This window comes from Numida meleagris, unplaced genomic scaffold (genome assembly GCF_002078875.1).
Source record: "Numida meleagris isolate 19003 breed g44 Domestic line unplaced genomic scaffold, NumMel1.0 unplaced_Scaffold208, whole genome shotgun sequence".
In the NCBI taxonomy this organism is placed as follows: domain Eukaryota; kingdom Metazoa; phylum Chordata; class Aves; order Galliformes; family Numididae; genus Numida; species Numida meleagris.
In genome coordinates this window covers 661,216-680,726 of record NW_018363880.1, presented here as the reverse complement: position 1 = coordinate 680,726, position 19,511 = coordinate 661,216, and the positions used below count along the sequence as shown (strand labels likewise).

The 19,511-nt window shown below is 43.6% G+C and overlaps 1 protein-coding gene across 5 annotated transcripts in view; it reads left to right on the top strand.

Moving 5' to 3' along the window:
* BORCS5 (BLOC-1 related complex subunit 5) overlaps positions 1-19,511 on the top strand; it is a 66,064-nt gene that overhangs the window by 39,566 nt on the left and 6,987 nt on the right. For all 5 annotated transcript variants that reach the window (XR_002433896.1, XR_002433895.1, XM_021382332.1 and 2 more), the window contains one exon: positions 843-1,000. Coding sequence is in view for 3 of the 5 variants with exons in the window: in XM_021382332.1 (XP_021238007.1) it covers positions 843-1,000 (158 nt within the window). In the remaining 2 variants the exon portion in view is untranslated. The remainder of the gene's footprint in view (positions 1-842; positions 1,001-19,511) is intronic.

Genomic DNA, 19,511 nt, shown 5'->3' with positions numbered 1-19,511 from the left:
GGTTCTCAAGTTGCGGTATGCAAGCAGCAAAGAATGGACAGGAGAAATTCTCTGGATGATTCTGCCTTTTCTTCCTCTGGATATTGACAGTGGCCCACTGGCCCACTTCTAAATCTCATGCCATTTCTTTTTTTTTTTGTGAGCATTTTGTGAAACCTGGAGTCATGTGAGTAGGTAAGGATCTTAATTTCATTTATATATATATATAGCTAGTCATTGAGATTGTAAAGAAAAATCTTTATTACAACATGAAAGGATTCTGAAGCAAGGTAGGCAAAACCTGGACATTTAATCCCATTTAACTTAGTTGGGACCTCTTTTATTCAGCTTTGCTTCGGATAAGGAGTGAATTTTTAATGATTTTTAGAAATTAGTTTGAGTCTTGCCCTTAGGGGAGCACAGAACTGAACTAAACTACTTCTTTCTCTGACATGCTTAAATGAGGAGGGTCATTTTTGGAGTTCAGAATGGTTTGTGATGAAGAAGAAGCAGGTGTTCCTTCATGCAGTCTACCAGTGTAAACCAAGCTGTCATGCCTTATGGTGCTACATTTAGATTCTGTGTTTAAGCTCTATCAAGGAGGGATAAGCTATATAGCAGACTGTTCTTCACACTGCTACGAAACATAAATATCCAAAAATCTTCAATCCATGTCCTTCCCACTTCTAGTCTCCTCTGGACCTTTGTGTTGCTAAAGTCCATTCAGTAGCCCTGGAGCCCAAATTAGCTTTTAATTATTCCTTTAAAAGTGTTTCTTCTGGATGTGCTGTGCTGCCTCTGCCTGCAGCTGGGCTGGTGGTATGAACAGCTGAGTTAACTCCACTACTCCCCTTGCCTTTCAGGACTCCTCAGTGGGCAGACGTCTCCAACCAATGCCAAGCTGGAGAAGCTGGACCCACATCAAGTGCTGCAACTGTGTCTCCGATACCAGGACCATCTCCACCAGTGCGCAGAGGCTGTTGCCTTCGACCAGAATGCTTTGGTGAAGCGCATCAAGGAGGTACTGCCCATTGTGCAGCTGCTTTTGGAGGAAGGGCCTGGGCCTCTGCATGTCTCTAGTCCCTAGAGAGCTGTGAGTGCTAGTGCTTGCTGTGAGTGATCTGTAGTTGCTTGAGGCAATCTGCCTCAGAGAAAACACTCTGGAGAAACTCTTCGTCTATGCATTTCAAACGAAGTCCCCTAACTACCTTATTTCAGGTTTTTTCATGGTGTATTTATTAGTTATGCTCTGTGATTTTTGGCTGCAAACATTTTATGTTCCTCTGTTATTGCAAGTACTGCAAGTAATTGTTAAAGAAGTAAAAGATAAGGATTTTTAAAAGTATTGTTCCTTATTTAGATCTCTATGCTTAGCATTTTATTAGCCTTCATGGTTAAGCTCTAAGGAAAGGAAGGAGCGCCTAGCATAACAACTTTTGTGGTTGCAGGTAGCATTTCTTTCTTTCGTCAATGGATTTGTAGAGCCATACTTTTGTTTTCCAAGTCTCTCTTCTCTGTTCTGTGTGGCTGTTAAAGATCTTCCTGTACTGCTGTTCTTGTCACTAAATAATCACTTGGAAATCACTGATCTGCTTAACTATTCAATGATATTATTGGGAAGGAAATTAATTCATTGTGTGAGCATCTTGTGATTGAATTGCCCATCTCATTTTGTGTAGCTACTGATGCTGGAAGTAGAATGGCTGACCATTTTTTAAAGTTCAGACTAGCATGAGTGGAGATGCTATTTGAGAGTGGTTTCTCATGTGTTCACAAAACTGATAGATGTTATAGATGTCAGAAGTTTCTGAGACACAATACCATTCAGTGTCAAAAGATAAAACTTTTAACAGGTGGTTAATTTTTATTCACGTACAATAAACAGTGACCTTGATTCTTTATTGCTGTATTGGCTTAGAGTTAAGAAATCCCACGTGACAAACTGGATAATAAATTTGATCCATGGGCTGTTTGGAGAAGCTATTGTCATCGTGAAGTTTTAAGTCCAAACTAACATGGGAGCCATTAAAAAGGCCTTTTTGCTTTGGTGTATCATGATCTGTGGCCAGCTATTACACAAGATGTAAAGATATTTGCAGATGTTGATAACTCAGATCGTACAATCTCAGAAATGGGAGTTAATTGCCAGCCTAATAATGGTGTACAGCATTAATCCACCAGATTTTGTCTGTTAGAGGGTGACTGTCAACGTGATTTAAAGTCGTGGTAGGCTCCACCAGTGCAATCTGCATTACTCGAATTTAACTTCTGCAGAGAAGTTACAGACTGCCTTTCAAATTACCAATGACTACTTACTTACTACTTACTACTTACAGTTCATAATACTTCTGATGATATTATGTGATACTGATGTAGTTACTGCCTTCTTTATCACAGACTCTTCTATCACAAAGTGCAGGAGAAATGGGTGAATCTAACTTGGGCAACTGACAAGTCAGGTTTTTGGTTTGTTGGGTTTTTTTTCTGGGATTTTTTTTTGGTCATGATACTTTTAGGTAACTTCAGCTGCTTTGAATCCCACTGCCAGATCTGATGTTTTTTACTATTAGTTTTCCTAATAATTTTTAAATGTTTTTCTTGCATTGGCTGTTCTGAATATGTGTTCTGAAGGAGCCAGGTGGGACCCACTCTGCTTAAATCATTCTTTCCAAATTGTTCAGACACTCTTTAGCACATTAAATTGAACCGGTGCTGACAGTTCATGACAACGAAGGGTGCAGGTGAACTAGGACAGGATATGTCTCTTCTAACAAGTGTAAACAAAAAAAATTGCATTTGTCTGCGACCATTTGTCAGCAATGATTTTGCTTTGCAATGTACACAAATTTTTGATTATTGGTAAGGAGTAAAAATGAAAGAGAATAAAAGCATTGTGAAAAACATAATGTATGCATAAGGTATAAACTCTTATATTCATTCTTTAGTAGTCGTTATTTCCCTTTTTTTTCTCTAACATGGAAAGTATGGAAATTTTTTTTCCTCTTATAGCAGACTTTTCTGGTGAATTATGCCTTAACTTTACTACAAAACATTGATGAGCTTTAGTGCCTGGTTCTTAACTGAAAAGAGAATAATCTAAGGAAAACAAAAACCTTGCATGCCAGTTGTTACTGCAGATATAAGCTGACCCATCAGTGTGTTTCTTTGCTTTGGGGACCAAAACAGCCTAGTGTTGCTCTACATCTCATTTCCGGTCTAGCCAGTTTGCAAAATGTTGGCTAGGGCTCTGAAACATAGAGCCTGTGTGCTTTCCAGGTTGTTCTTCGTCAAATGATACCTACCCAAGTGTTTACTTGAAGAAAGAATTGAAGACGTGAGTGAAGGCAGTTAACTTAGCTGCTCATCTGCCCATCTTCAGCAGTTCAGCAGTAAGTACTGATACCTGAACTGTCTGGTTTCAGAGCAGTTTGAGTATATCATGATGGGCTTCGTCTTTATTCAAAAATAAAAGAAAACATGCTTGTATAGGATAAAATATCCAGTATGCATTACGTGTTATGTTTCATATTAAATTTTGGCAACTGCCTCACCATCTGTTGCAATACTACATTAATTCCAGGACCATTGAAATATTTAGAATTCCTTCTAGTTTTTTTCCCTGTAGTGGTTTGAAGGACAGCAGAAAAGCAATTTGGGACTTATCCATATGTTAATTCAGAGTTATGGCATCTGATAAAATTTGTCAGTTTTGGGGAAAAAAAACCTGTATGTAGTTTTTTTCTTTTTTTTTTTTTCTGGGCAGTGTATCTACTCTTTAGTATTTTGTAGGATGAATATCTTAGGTTGTTGGATTGATCACCACATTATTGACTTCTGGGGCACACTGTTCAGGTGGGACTGGAAATGGGATCTCACTTGTCTTCTGGTGGTATGTTGAACCTGTTCTGTATAAGTTGAATCTACACATGATGATTCAGGAAAAAAATCCCCACTGCATCCAGGAGGTCCTGCTGCATCCCACATCTGCCATGATGATGCTGTAGGTCTGTGTTATAACTACTACAAAACTTGGAGCAACTCCAGCTACTTCTAGACTTGAGATCAGCATGTGCTTTGCTCACCAGGAGTCTACCTCCGTTTTGTGATATATAAAATGGGAGACTTCTGCCAAGATCAGTTTGGAGGTAAATATTGACCAGCACTAAATGCTAGGTGTGCCTGCAGGAAGAAAACAAGTGAAGCAAGGAGAATGATACTTCAGGTTAGGTGATTACCTGCAGAGAATATCTGATCTGGGTGGCAGGGAGAGAATTTGGTAAGTAATTTGATAGGGAATAACAGGGAATGAGGAACAAATAAGACAAGTAAATGCTGGGGAACAGCTAAATTTTCAGAAAGGGGCTGTGATTTTGTATACTCTCAAAAGTTTTTGGTTTCAGTGTCTTTTTCTGTGCACTAGTCACTAAGCTTGTTAAAGATGACATCTTTCAGAGTATCTTAAGCTGACTATCCAAAAGTTACTCATCATATTTGAATATTTAAACTGAGCTTCTTTCTGCGAAAGCAAAATGGAAACTAAAAGGCCATCTGAGTTCTTTTCAAAGATGCTTTGAAATAAAAACACCCTTGTCATTCATTATTAGACTTTCTGTATTGGCAAGGGGACATACTGTTCAAAGTATCCTGTATATCCTTAAAGGCAAGTGTAGTTACAGGATAAAGTATGCATAAAATGTATTTGACGCTGGATTACTAGGAGGGTTCTTACTCTTTTCCCTAAGAATATTGGTTATTAAACGCATTGATGTTTTGTGTCTGTAGCCTTACTGCTGTAGGAATTGCAGACTGGTAGGACATTGCATGGCAGGAAACTAGGTAGAAGCAGCGCAGTATAACATTAACCACAGGATCAACAGGACCTGGTATGAACCTGCATTCACATGCGTGTACTCATGCTTCTTAGCAGAAGTACCTTGTCTGCACAGAAGGACATGAACCACACAGTGCTACATCACAATTGACTAGTGTCCCTTAAGGGGTGGACTGAAATGTTGGGACAGCATTCTCCTGAGTGCGAGATATTTGCTGTTACTGGCTATAGTTACTGTTTCCATGTAGGCAGTTTCAGCTGAGTTTCCAAAACAAAAGCCTGTTTTCAGCAGATATGCTTTGAGAATGATGTCTTGCTAAACTGAATTGCATCAACAAAACATGAATGACCTCAGCAAGTCCAAACACCCAGAACCTTTTGTTAAAGGTCTGTGTGCCTATATGACTCAGTCCTCTAGTTACCTCTCCTCTCATTTAAGGGAAGGACTCAGGGGACTGAAAGCAAGTGAGTTAAATGAAGCCTGGCAAAAGTGAAAGTGCAGTTTACTCTTGATGGAACACGCAGTGGGGTTCTGGTTGATGGCAAGTTGAATCTGAGTCAGCAGTGTGCCCTGGCAGCCAAAAAGTCCAACTGTACCCTGGGGTGCCTCAGGCTCAGCACTGCCAGCCAAGTGAGGGGACGGTTGTCTCACTCTGCTGTGCATGGTGCAGCCTCACCTCAAGCACTGTGTGCAGATTTGGGTGCCAGAACATAAAAAGTACATAAAGCTATTACAGGGCTTCCAGAGGAGGGCTATGAAAATGGTGAAGGGTCTGAGGACAAGGTGTATGAGGAATGACTGAAGTCTCTTGGTTTGTTCAGCCCAGAGCAGGGGAAGCTGAGGGGACGCCTCATGGCAGCTGCAGCTCCTCACAGGGAGCAGAGGAGCAGTGCTGAGCTCTATTCTCTGGTGACAGCAACAGTCTATCAGGCTCCTTTTTTTTTTTTTTTTTCTCCCTTCTCATTTGATGAAGTGTTATTTATAAACACTGGAATTTTAATGGAACAGGCACCATCATGCAGAACTAACTGTGCAGTGCTATTAAGATGGAAACCTTCATGCCCTTTAGCTGATCTTGCTTTTCTTTCTCCAGCCTAATGCACTTTTAGGTAGAATTCTCCAGTGGTGGGATGATGTCCTAACCAGCCAACAGCAGAATGAGAAACTTCTTTTGAAAAAGCTTTGCAGTTGTTATTTTAATACATAGAACAAACATCTTGCTGTGTGTGCCACAGGCAGATGGCCAGTGCTGTGCTTAATATGAACTTTATGAAGTGATCCAGCGGTTATGATATTGAAATCTGTTGTATTAATATACACAGCTTCATTCGTTTCATAAAACAGACCAGTCCCTCATTCCCAGAATGTGTGTATGAAATAATTTCCATCATGTTCCTTTATCTTGTGCTTTGCTTTCTTGTGGCTTTTTGGGAAAAGCTGTAAACTGAAATCCTTTCCACTTTGGTTAAGTTCAACTTATCCAAGCATCTTGCAGACAGAAAGATTTGTGTTACTATAGAAATGCAGTGCTTAAGAGACTGGCTAAAGCCCCGTGTTGATGCTTTCATCAGTATTAGTGCCTGGAGTTTAGGATTATAGAGTACTGCAAGGAGTAGAATGCAGTTTCTTCTCACATCCTGCTTAAACTAGGAAATTGGGTTTCTTATTCTAGCCTTATTACCCCAGGTAGGAAAACAAACAAAAAACACTGCAGAGCTTCAAATAAGAGTAAGAGATATTGAAGTTCATTCCAGAGTTAGACTTGATACTGAACTTGTGCATGGAACAGACTTGTGAGAGGAAGAATGCAAATCTCAGCCTAGGGGTGTATCATGCAAGGTATTCCCATGAGACAATCTCATTTGGCAGCATGAGGCAGCTATTACAGTAAAGGAGAGTTCACAGTACAGCAGGAGGGATATAGGGATGCCTGGGGACTGGAGAACCTCTGGAAAGAAACTGGGAATGGCTTAGTAAAGTGAATACCAAGAGTAGTACAATTTTTTTCTAATTAAGTTAAATCCAAGCTTAGGCTAAAAATGCATTGCTCCCTTCCTCCTGGGTTCTGTTGGTTACAGGAGGAGTCAGTTTACACACTGTTTTTAACAATTACTTCCTGTTTCAATGTACACTTGAAACATTTAAGGTGTCAGCTCTACCCCAAGTGAGAATTATATGTCGTATTTTTTTTTCTGGAGTTTTAGCTAACGAACAGTTCAGCAACTTGACATTCATTATAGACAGGTTAGCCAGTAGCATCTGCAAATATTTTGAAGTTGTACTGTTAACTTAAAGATGCTACGTGGTAGGCTGGTGGAGCAGGCTTGACCTTGTTTTAGCAGCCCTATAATTAGCATTCTGATCTGCAAAAATGTCTTCATGTTGAAAATTTTGCAAAGCCTTAGTGCAGGTAATCTGTCCATCTTGCTTTATGTGAGTTGTAGGGTTTCCTTTGTGCTTGTTTGCCATTGGGGCATGAATGTTTCTGTATGAGAAGACTACTAGCTATTATTTCAACACTACTCTAGAGATAAGAAACACAGAATTTTTTAGTAATTAATTCTTGTGGGCATTGTTCCTGACCAGATGCTTTATCAACCTCTGAAAGCCTATGTAAAATACTGAATTACAGTATAGCAGAATATCCTGTAATTAAGTGTATGAACTATGCCAAACTGTGGCATGGTGGACAAGAAATAAGATTTCTTTACCAAAAGAGGCTGTAGTCTATCTGAGGAGCAATTTCTGGGACTAGCAAATCATCCAAAAGATGAAATCCCAAATCAAATTTCAGCTGAAGAAGGTTCTCAGGCATTTGTAGAGCAAATCAACATAGCTTCAATGTGTGGTAAGGAATTTTAGAGTCACAGTTTTAACGTCAGAAAAAGTTCTTGGGTCATAACCTTTCCTTTTGCATAACCCAGTCTATAAAATTTAATTACTGATTATGTCTCAGCCAAACTACATGGAAACTGCAGACAATTTACTTAATTTTGATGTAAAAGTTTTCCTACCGTGTCAGTGTAACTTTTCAAATGCCTTCTCACTTTTGATTGATTTGTTCTAGGGAACTATCTGTAGACACTGAACAGAGAAATAGAAATACTCATGCTTTCCTGGAACCTGAGGCTTTGTGCCATTAACAAGGATGGGTTCCTGAAAGGCAAGTCCTGCTTAACCAACTTGATCTCCTTCTATGATTGAGTGACCTGCCTGGTGGATGAGGCAAAGGCTGTTGACGTAGTCTGCCTACATTTCAGCAAAGCCTTTGACACTGTCTCCCACAGTATTGTACTGGAGAAGCTGGCAACCCATGGCTTGGACAAGTACACTCCTTGCTGGGTAAAGAGCTGGCTGGAGGGCTGGGCCCAGAGAGTGGTGGTGAATGGAGTTAAATGCAGCTGGCAACCAGTCACAAGTGGTGCTCCCCAGGAGGTTGGTACTGGAGCCTGTCCTGTGCAGTATCTTCATTGATGACCTGGATGAAGTGATTGAGTGCACCCTCACTAAGTTTGCAGATGACACCAAGCTGGAAAGAAGTGTCAATTTGCCTGGGGATAGGAAGGCTCTACAGAGCGATCTGGTAGGCTGCATTGCTGGGCTGAGGCCACTGAGATGAAGTTTAACAAGACAAAGTGCTGGGTCCTGCACTTTGGCCACAACAATCCCAAGCAACTTCACCCCAGGCCCCACTCCCTGAGCTTGTGTCTGAACTGTTGATCCTTGGTCATGGTGTACACTCTTTATCATGTTTTGAACAGTAATCTATAGCTTCAGAAGAGCTTGTTATGGAAATCATTCACAGTGTCCAGCATTTCCTTGAGGCTTTTCTGAAGCTGAAGACTTACTTTGAAATGTTGGGACCTCTAGGAAAATTTTTGAACACAAGTTTCAGCACTGGGAAAGTATGATGGAGCCAATCTTAAAGGTGATTCTTATGAGAATGAAGGAATAGATCCTCCCCTTCCCATCATCACTGGGATGTTATCGGCTTATTTCATGTTCCGCTTGAATATGAAAGAGCTGATGTAGAGGTTCAAAAACATCTTTCAAAAATCTTTTGGGTTATTAATGCCTAACACTGTTAAAGCTGATAGGAACTTGAGTGTCCCTGGTGAGAAGTTGATTTGGAGAACTGTGAGAACTGTGTTTGTCAAGGAAAGAGCAAAAGCTTCATCTGTTGTATGCCCAGGAATCCCTGATTTCTGGCTGCTGGAGTTGTGCCCCTGTGTATCTCACACTTCAGCCTTTGTACACGTGTACCAGCCATTTGCACAGCATGTGGGAGGAAGGGCTGGAGATGTGTTGGCCTGCTGCAAAGTGTAGCATGGTGCTTGAGCCCATCGTTTTCTGCAGATCCCTTGGCGAAAAAAAACAAACCACTTTACAAGCTGCAGGAAATAGTTAAAACTCAGTTCCATTGCATTCCCTAATAACAGAATTGGGAGCTTTTTCTTAGCATTTCCTAGAAAAGAACACTACTTTTCTGCTAGTGTATCTTATTAAATATGGCAAAGATTGGGATCCTCTTTTGGATAATTTTTAAAGGCCTTCTATAGTACATATGGAAAAGAGGAGCTACAGCTATTGGGTGCCAAGTGTGGAGCTGTGAATAATACCATTAGGTCAGGTAGCTTGGAAATGTAACCATGTCAACTGTTCTTTAGATAGCACTTTTTTTTTTCTAAAACGACAACGGTATTGGTTTTTGAGAAACATCTCATTAATGATACCAGTCATCTTTCAAACTGAAGCTTGTTCTTTATAGAAAAAAACTACTTGCTTCTAACTAATCATTCTGACTAACTGAAAATACAGAACTGAGATTTATAGTAAAATAAGACAATAATGGTAAAAACATTTGCAAGTACTTGTGACTTGTCATTTAATATACTAGCTTCGGCTGGATATATCAGTCTCTTGAGTGAATAGTAAGACAGCAGTATGATATGAGGAAACTGAATGCCATGTTTTGTAGAAGAATTTTTACGATGCCTGAAATAAGAGTTTTGCAAGTTATCATTTAAGCAACAAATCAGTCTGTAACAGATACAGATTTTTCTTTTCTCCAGGAACTTCTAATTAAATACAGACTAGGATGTTCTGATTCCTTTTTCTGCTCCACAAAGTAGGGGTTTTGTGAGGACATTGAATGTTGTTCATTTATTGTATTTATTTATTGTCTGGGTAGTTTGTGGGTTTTTTTGTTCCCCTCCCCCTCTCCTGTCATTTAGGAGAGGTGTGTAAGCATTTCTAGTATTTTGGAACATAATATCTTTAGTCTTGATAAAATTATCCTGGCTTATGGAGTTCTAATACTGTTAAAACTTTTTTCTCTTTGAGATCAAAACCATCTCCTTTTAATTTCCATATAGGAATAAATGATCAGCAGTGCAGATCCTGATGCCCCAGAAGAACTATATATTTGAGGGCCCTTTTGATGAACAACCTTTTGTTTTTGTGTATGTTTTTGTTTTGTGTATGGGAACTGTTGAGTCATGGCCTGAACCACTGATTTAGCACGTGGAGGAAAGACCCAGTCAGTCCTGGGAGCACAGGTGAAGGCAATTCACCTCTGTGACCTCTTAGGCCTCATTTAAGGGCTGACTGCCACTGTGGAAGGATCTCTTTCTGGAAATCCCTCCTTGGTGGAGCTTTCTCCTGCAAGCCCAGAATCTTGTGATATGGGTGAACGATCTACTTCCCTTCCTTTGTAGCACCTTTCTATCGTGCTGGTCCTTCCACCTCTTTTGTAACGCCTTTTCCATTGTGTTGATCTTTCCGATCACTACATTTGGGAAGCCAGGCAGACCAAAATATTAAAATGACTTTCCCTTTGAACATCTTTTAAGTGGGTCAAGGAGGAGAGAACGTTGTCCCTCTAGACAAAACCCTGCCGGGGCACATCCCAGGATTTCTGGGCTCACCCTTTTATGAATTGGCAGCCATAGTTGAAAAATGGGGTCCCTTGCGGGATATTGGAAATATTTCTCAATCCCCATCCTCCATGGATAAATATTTATATGGATTAGTTAAAGATATCATAATTACAAAGGAACGCTGACTGGCTGCGTCCACTGTGGTATGGCCACTATTAATGGCACTGAATTGCGCAGAACTTTCAAATAGTACTTCAGAAAATGAGAACCAGTTATTTTGTGATCACAGTGAGAAACTTGAGCAAGAGCTCGTCTTATTGACAGAGAAAAAAATCAAGTTTAACTTTCCCTTTAAAGCAAATACGGAATATCACATTGGAAAATACTCAGGCCCCTGAACCAGTAGACCTGGGTAATCCGACAGAAAAAATCTCTAGATCGGATCTCAAAGCCCCACTTGAGGTGGATCCCTTTGAGATCTGACCTGTAGTGATGCAAAAAAACAAAAAAAGGTACAGGATAGACCAGCAGGGGTGCCCCCTGATCAATGGCTCCCTGCCCAAACCCATCTCCATGGAACAGCTCGCCCCTATGCAGCATCTGAATTGATGGATTTGGTGCAACGATTTTTGGCAGAAACCAAGGGAAAGTTTACCGGCTTGGTTACTTTGATTATGGGACATGGGGGCGGAGAGTGCTGTGGTCAGTGGACCGGAAGTTTCCATGCTTGCATCCATTACCTTGCACCCTGCCCTTTGGCAAAGACTGTATGCCACTGTGCAACATAATGAGAAAAACCATTCCCTAATGGATTGGTTCATGACAGCATGCTGTATCACTTGGCCTAATAAGACCAATATCCCTGTGCATGCAGGTTTATGGTCCTCCATGGTGGACCTCCAAACGTATAGTTGCGAGCTAGGAATGATAGAGGTGATTTACGAGGAAGCCTTCAAAAGTCCAGATGCAGTAAAATTCTTGGCTGGAGTGAGGGACCTAATTTTACAACAGGCACCCTCCCACTATTATGGCACATTAGTGTCTATATTGAACCCTTTGGTGGCCTCAGAGGCCATTATTCAGCAGGCCACCCAGTTGGTGGCTGATCTGGGGAAGGCGGAGTGCTTAAGGGTGAGGTGTAATATTAGGACAGTGAAAGAGGCTGATGTATATCCAGTTATTAAAACCGTAGACAAGTCTAAAATACAACAGCGGCAACAATCTGAGGAGGAACGTTAATTTACTAAATATGATATCAAAATTAAGGCCAACAAATCAGAACAGAGAGAGTTCAAAGCTGAGATTCTTACTCCGCAAGCTGCAGGGGAACCACGTGCTTCTCCACCACATACGAAGAGAGCAAACTCCCGGTCCACCAGGTGGCTTCACCAGCCCCCTCCAGATGGAAAGACCCCTGGGGAGTGCAGCTTCTCCCCTTCCCCTCCGAGAACCAAGCACTCAAAAAAGGCAGTCAGCAGCAAACCAGGACATTAACTCTTTAACTGCCAGTGCTTTACATAATGTTATGATGTGGAATACCGACAGCAAAAAAATCACAAAACCATGACACCCCAAAAGAGCAGGGGTACGAATAATTGAACGAGTACCAGAAAATACTTGGAAACTAGAGAACTTTATAGTCCCTAATAAAAGGAAAATGCCTCTCCAGGTGGCTTGGGCTACGATGTCCGAGCCACCTGAGGAAAAAGACTTGGCACTCGCCCAATTCATGGCGTGATAGGGGATATTAGTCCCCATGTGACTAGGGCCTCCAGAGGGGACCGGAGGCCCTATGTTGAGCTGACCATTTTTTGGTCCTGAAAGAACATGCGAAAGGTTATGGTGCTGGTTGACACAGGGGTGGAAACATCGATTATTTATGGAGATCTGACTAAGTTTAATGGGAGTAGAGCAATGATCAGTGGCTTTGGGGGACAGACCATTCCAGTTACCCAGACGTGGTTGAAACTGGGGCTTGGGTGTCTCCCACCCTGGGAGTGTAAGGTGTCTATTGCTCCAGTCCCAGAGTACATCTTGGGCATAGACATTTTATGGGGTTTGGCTCTCCAGACAACTGTAGGAGAATTCATACTCTGACAAAAGTGTATCAGTGTCTTGGCAGTGCAGGCAATATTGAGAGGCCATGCGAAGCATGAGCCTATTCGCCTGCTGGAACCATGCCGGATTACTAATGTGAGGCAGTATAGACTCCCGGGGGGGGGCAAGATGAAATATCAAGGACTGTGCAGGAATTAGAAAAAGCTGGGATTATAAGACCTGCACGTAGCCCATATAATTCCTCCATATAGCCAGCGCAGAAGGCAGATGGCACATGGATAATGACAGTAGATCCTGTTCATGCAGCTGTACCCAGTATTGCCTCCCTAATGGACACATTGAGTAGGGAAATAGAAACCTATCATTGCCAAGTCTTAGACTTGGTGAATGCACTCTTCAGTATTCCAATTGCTGAAGAGTCCTAAGACCAGTTCACATTTACATGTGAAGGCAGGCAGTGGGCCTTTCAGTTCCTGCCACAGGGGTCCATACATTTGCCAACGTATTGCCATAACCTAGTGGCGCGTGACCTGGCAAATTGGGAAAAACCTAATGACATTAGCCTGTATCACTATATTGATGATCTCATGTTGAGGTCTGACTCACTGGAGGCAGTAGGACAGGCGGCAGATTCATTAACTAGCTATTTGCAGGAAAAAGGATGGGCTGTAAACTCTCAGAAGGTGCAGGATCTGGGCCTGTCTGTGAAATTCCTGGGGGTAGTTTGGTCAGGAAAGACCAAAGTACTACCCAGTGCAGTAATAGAGAAGGTTCAGGCATTCCCAGTCCCTATGACACCAAAACAGCTGCAGGAGTTCTTAGGTATATTGGGATATTGGTGTTCCTTTATACCTCTTTTAGCGGAGCTGCTGAGACCATTATATAAACTCACGAAAAAGGGGCAACTATGGGACTGGGTAACAGAACACGAGGCTTTCCAACAGGTGAAACTAGCTGTTAAACGAGCCCAGGCACTGGGTATATTTGATCTTACCCTCTCAGCCGAATTGGACATTCTTGTCACTCAGGATGGCTTTGGCTGGGGCCTGTGGCAATGCCAGAGTTCTGTTCGGACCCCGATCAGGTTCTGGTCTCAGGTCTGGCATGGAGCAGAAGAAAGATACAGTATGATTGAAAAACAGTTATTGACTACCTACTCCGCTTTACAGGCGGTAGAGCCAATAACCCAAACATCCAAGACCACCTTGGCAATTCAGGGGTGGGTGAAAGATCTGACCCACCTTCCTAAGACAGGGGTGGCCCAAGCACAGACAGTGGCATGATGGGTCACCTATCTCAGCTAGAGGAGTAGTTTGTCTTCATCACCATTGAAAGAAGAACTTCAAAAGATCGTAGGCCCAGTGACGTATCACAGAGATGTGCCGAAAGAAACAACAGTCGCTTCACCGGAGAAGAGTCCCGTTCAGGAGGGGAAATATCCCATTCCTGAAGACGCCTAGTATATGGATGGGTCCAGCAAAGGTAACACGAGCAAGTGGAGAGCAGTGGTGTACCATCCCTCCACTGACACAATCTAGTTTGAAGAGAGGGATGGTCAAAGTAGCCTGTCAACGGTTTACGGGCAGGTTTGGCCCGGTTCCATGACTAATGGGGCAGGGGGACCCACAGACCCACACCCCAGGAAAGGGAAAAAGGAGAGAAAGGGTAGGAAGATGGACCTAAAACAAAACAGTGGCAACAATCTGAGAAGAAACAAAATAATTTATTAAATAAGATATCGGAATGCAGAACAACACAATATAATACAATATAATTAAAATTGAGGCTAATAAATAAAATGAGAGAGAGTGTCCAAAAACCAAAAGGCCTTACTTTAATGCTGGCGGTGAGATGCTGCCGAGACGAGCAGGAGGGTAGCGAGGAGTAAAAAAAAAAGGGACGTCTCGTTTTACACAAACAGTTTTTATCTTTCCCTCTGAATGGAAGATGGTAACAGAACAGCGAGCAGTCCTCTGGGAAATGTAGTTCTTCTCTTCTGAGAACCAGGTACCTGGAACTATTCACGATCCACGGAACTGGAGCATTAACTCTTTAACTCCCAGTGCTTTACATGACGTTATGATATGGAATACCAATAACCAAAAATCATAAAATCATGACATGGGCAGAGCTGCAAGCTGTGTGGATGGTTATCACCAAGGAATGCAGTGATAGATAGTGCACTGAACATCTGCACAGATAGTTGGGCTGTGTATTGGGGGCTCACTCTTTGGATTGCACAGTGGGCCACCCAAGACTGGATCATCCACGCCTGACCTATATGGGGCAAGGAGATGTGGTTAGACATATGGAATGTGGTTAAACATAGAACCATATGTGTCTACCACACTTGTGGACATCACCCCCTACAGTCAACAGGAAATGATGAGGCCGACATGCTGGCTCGAGTACGGTGGATTGAGAACTCTCCTTCCGAGATCATTGCCCACTGGCTATACCAGAAGCTGTGACATGCTGGACAGAAGACAATGTGGGCAGCAGCAAAGGTATGAGGGCTGCCCATAACTGTCTAATGTTGTCCAGGAATGTCATAATTCCGAAGTTTGGTCAAGGATGAGACTGAAACCCTTGCCAGAGACGACTGCCCAGAGGACATAACCCTCTCCAGCAGTGGCAAGTTGATTATATAGGCCCTCTCTCACGATCTGAGGGGGCCAGATATACATTAACTTGTGTCGACACGGCAGGTGGACTGATGCAGGCCTATCCGGTACCAAAAACAAACCAGGCCTACACCATCAAGGCTTTAACCAAGTTAATGGTGGTATATGGGACTCCCGCAGGTCATCGAGAGTGACCAGGGTACACACTTCACAGGTGTGATGATACAGCGCTGGGCAGAGGAGAACAACATTGAATAGCAATTTCATCTGCCATATAATCCCACGGGAGCAGGTCTCATTGAACGTGATAATGGCATCCTGAAGGCTGCTTTGAAGACAGACTCTCAGTCCCTGCAGGGGTGGACAAAAAGACTCTGTGAAACCCTGCGGGACCTGAATGAAAGGCCTCGAGACGGCAGACCCAGTGCCCTGAAGATGCTACAGACAACATGGGCCTCCCCTCTTAGGATCCAAATTATGGGCACTGACAATCGAGTAAGATCCCAAATTGGTAATAAAAATAACCTTCTGCTCCCTGCCCCTGAGAATCTAGAACTCTGTACCCATAAGAATAGAATGGCCTTGGAAGGTGCAAGTAGGACCGAGGTAGTGTGTACCTTGGAGATTATTGGAGGTGAGAGGCTCGGTAGTCCCTCTGGTGATTGGTACATGGCCTGCTGACATTGTGGTCAGCACTCCGGTCTTCATTGCTAAGGGAGCCCTCATCATGTCCCTATGGCAGATCAGGACCCCCCTCTGGTACCTGATATAGTTGTGCAGCCACAGATATCTGGCTGAAGGGTGTGGTACAGACGTCCGGGATGTGTCCCAGTGCAAGCCTAAGTGTTGACCCAGGACAGGAATGCGGCCTGTATCTTGCTATGGAAGGCAGACCTCCCCCTCTTGGTACCACTGAAATGGTCTGTACTACTCCCCGTGAGTCTTTGGAGTCTCTAGGATCACTGGAAGTAGTGAAATGTCATCGAAGCATTTCAGTGTCGCTGTGGAATCAGGCATGACACCTGGTGATGGCCTACGTGGGACTGGTGGAACATGAGACAGTCCTGCACCGAACAACTGCATGCCTCCAGTAACGTCATCAAGCATTGGCCCATGAGAGAACATGAACTTCAACCATGAACCAAGCATCAGTTGTCTTACATTATGTCAACCTGCATCGCGATGGGCAATTGTATAAGTGTCGTGGTGTGTTGGATCCCTGTATTACGGAAGGCTCACCCTCCAGCTGATTCAATCATTGGTTCACACTGTGAAGGGGTGGAGTATATGGGAACTGCTGAGTCATGGCCTGAACCACTGATTGAGCACGTGGAGGAAAGACCCAGTCAGTCCTGGGAGCACAGGTGAAGGCAGTTCACCTCCGTGACCAGAACAGGTGGAGCCAGGTTCCACCCCTCTTAGGCCTCATTTAAGGGCTGGCTGCCACTGTGGAAGGATCTCTTTCTGGAAATCCCTCCTTGGGGGAGCTTTTCCTTGCAAGCCCAGGATCTTCTGATACGGCTGAGCAATCTACTTCCCTTCCTTTGTAGCACCTTTCTATCATGCTGGTCCTTCCACTTCTTTTGTAACACCTTTTCCATAGTGTTAATCTTTCCAATTGCTATGTTTTGCAAATCTGTTTCTTCCATTGGGTTACAATTTCCCTCATCACAGAGCCCGCTGTTGAATTTCAAAGCAGTAAATAAAAGGTATTGTACCTGCTATGTTTTCATCCTGCTGTGACACAGCCACTGATGTGAGAAGCAGGAATAGCGTGAGCATATAGCAGCAGTGGAAAACTGCTGTGGAAGAAATTAATAGGTAGAATTCCTCCTCTGATCCACGACCAAACCTGGCCTCTTTTACCCCCTATGCCTTCATACTTCCTTGTAGAACAGGGCCTTGTGATTGATACAACTTAAGTGATGGGAGGGTGTGAGGATTTTGTGTAGTGAGAAACTGTGCCCTGAGTATAGCTTACTTGTGCTTTCGTTCAGCTATTTGAAGAGAGAAAGATCATAAATATCCATGGTGTTGAGGGAAATGTTACCAGTGACAGCCCAACAGGGCTGTGACATGAAGCGTACTCAAGCTGGGTGCAGCACCTGCGGCAGCAGCTCCTAGGTGGCTGCTGGCTATCACGCTTTACCAGCCACTGCTCCCCCAGCTGCAAGGTGGGTCTCTGCTTTCAAAGTGCTGGGAAGTCTCACTGCTCCTGGATAAGAGATATGTATTCTTCTGATCCTAGCTATAGAACTCCCCCAGGACCAGAAGAGGAAGAAACCAGCATAGGTAGAGACAGCAACTCCAGCTGCTTTGTCAATAATACAGACGACTTCTTTCTTTCTTAAAATTTTTATTTTCTCTTGGAAGCTGACTGGGAGATCAGTGTTGGCCTCCCACTGCAGCTGAGCCTTGCTCTGCCAGGCAGTGGGTGCTGCCAGAGCTGCCTCTTGTGGGGCAAGGCTGAGTCCTGGAGGCTGCTGTGGGACTTCCTCTTCAGGGGGACTATAGAAACTGTCCTTGCCCTGGATGGAGGGGCCTGCTGCTGCCATCTGCCCTGGCTCGTCCTGTGGCTCCTCTGAGGACATGGTGGTGGTGGGGTGCCCTGGATCCACGCTGAGGAGCTCCTCAGTGCTGGGGCTTGCAGGGCTGGCAGAGCAGCGTGGGCCAGAGGCAGGAGGCCCCTGATGGGAGGCGGTGGGGCTGGGGGTGGCTGTCCTCCTGCCTTTCTGCCGGGCTGGTGTCCCGGCAGTCCTGCTGTGGGTGGATCTCTGGGCCATACAGGGCTGCAACTGTGGTGATGAGCCCCCTCACATAATGGAGCACTGTGAGGTCTTTGAGGCACAAATGCAGTACCCTCAGCAGGACCACCTCATTGAGCGTGTTCATACACAAGAATCTCACAACAGTGCTCTCTCCTGCAAGCAAGCACCTCCCACCACTTGTTGCTGTAGATTCTCTGAATCTCTCATTGGAGCTAGTGGAGCAAGGATTTGAGGTCTTCTGGATGTTGTTGGTAAACAGCAGCCCAGACCTTGGGTGGGAAGCTGCGCTCCAGAGCCAGGAGCACTGGCTCTGCAGGCTGTAACCTAGATGTTCTGATCCGTAGCTGAAAAACACTCAAGATAATCATTCAACCTCACCAAGTATCAGATAGTCTTTATCTTGTGCCTGTACAGGGCACAAATCAGCTTTTTCTTTGCCCACCAGAATGCACAACTGTAGCAAAGCTGTTGGAGGGAGGGGATCATGAAGGTAATATAGTACTGACTATGGCCCAGGGACAGGGCAAGTCTAGTCTGATGCCACCTCTATGGCCTGAGCTGTGGCAGGCTTGTTTGCCTGTTCTGGTTTGGATGCAATACAAATGCTTTCCTATGCAACCTACTCTAGGTAACCTGCTTTAGGAGGGGGTTGGACTAGATGATCTCTGGAGATTTCTTCTAACCCTTGTGATTCTGTGACTTTTTTTATAGCAATGGTTCGCAGTAGCAGCCACAACTCAAACCGGGGGCTCAGCCAGCTGGCAGAGGGGTGCTGGTAGCTCTCAAGCAGAGATAGCTTGAGCTGGAATGTGAGCTGTGCAAGTCAGCATGCGGGGCATTGACAGACTTATCCTGTACAATGGCACAACTGGCAAGAAAGGTCTTACATAAAGGTGGAAAACCTCTTTTTAACAATGAACCTTCTGATTCTTTTCAATTCTGAATTCCTTTCCATTTTGGGAGGCAAACCAAGGCCTCCCAAAACAGGTACTACACATCTGTAACATCAAAATCTAAGGAGTATCTACAGTAGTGATGAGAGACCTGTTACAGATGTAGAAGATTTGTTGAAGTAAGTGGATTTCTGTGGCTGTGCTCACTGGGTTTTGGAGTTTTTGTTAATGTTTCAAAAACTTGGTGTTAGAGCCAGTTAAAATGGTGGCTCTTCATTCTCTAACTTGACTGTGATCTGCACAGTGCTCATTCTGAGTAACTCCTTTGCAGTATTTTACAGCAGTGGCAAATTACAAAAAGAGCAAAAGGAACATTTTGGTATGTCATTAGGTTTAAGTGAAACTTAAACACAAATTTATAGTTGTTTACCTGTCAATGGTGCAGAGGAGCAGTACTCATGAGAACTGTGCTCATGAT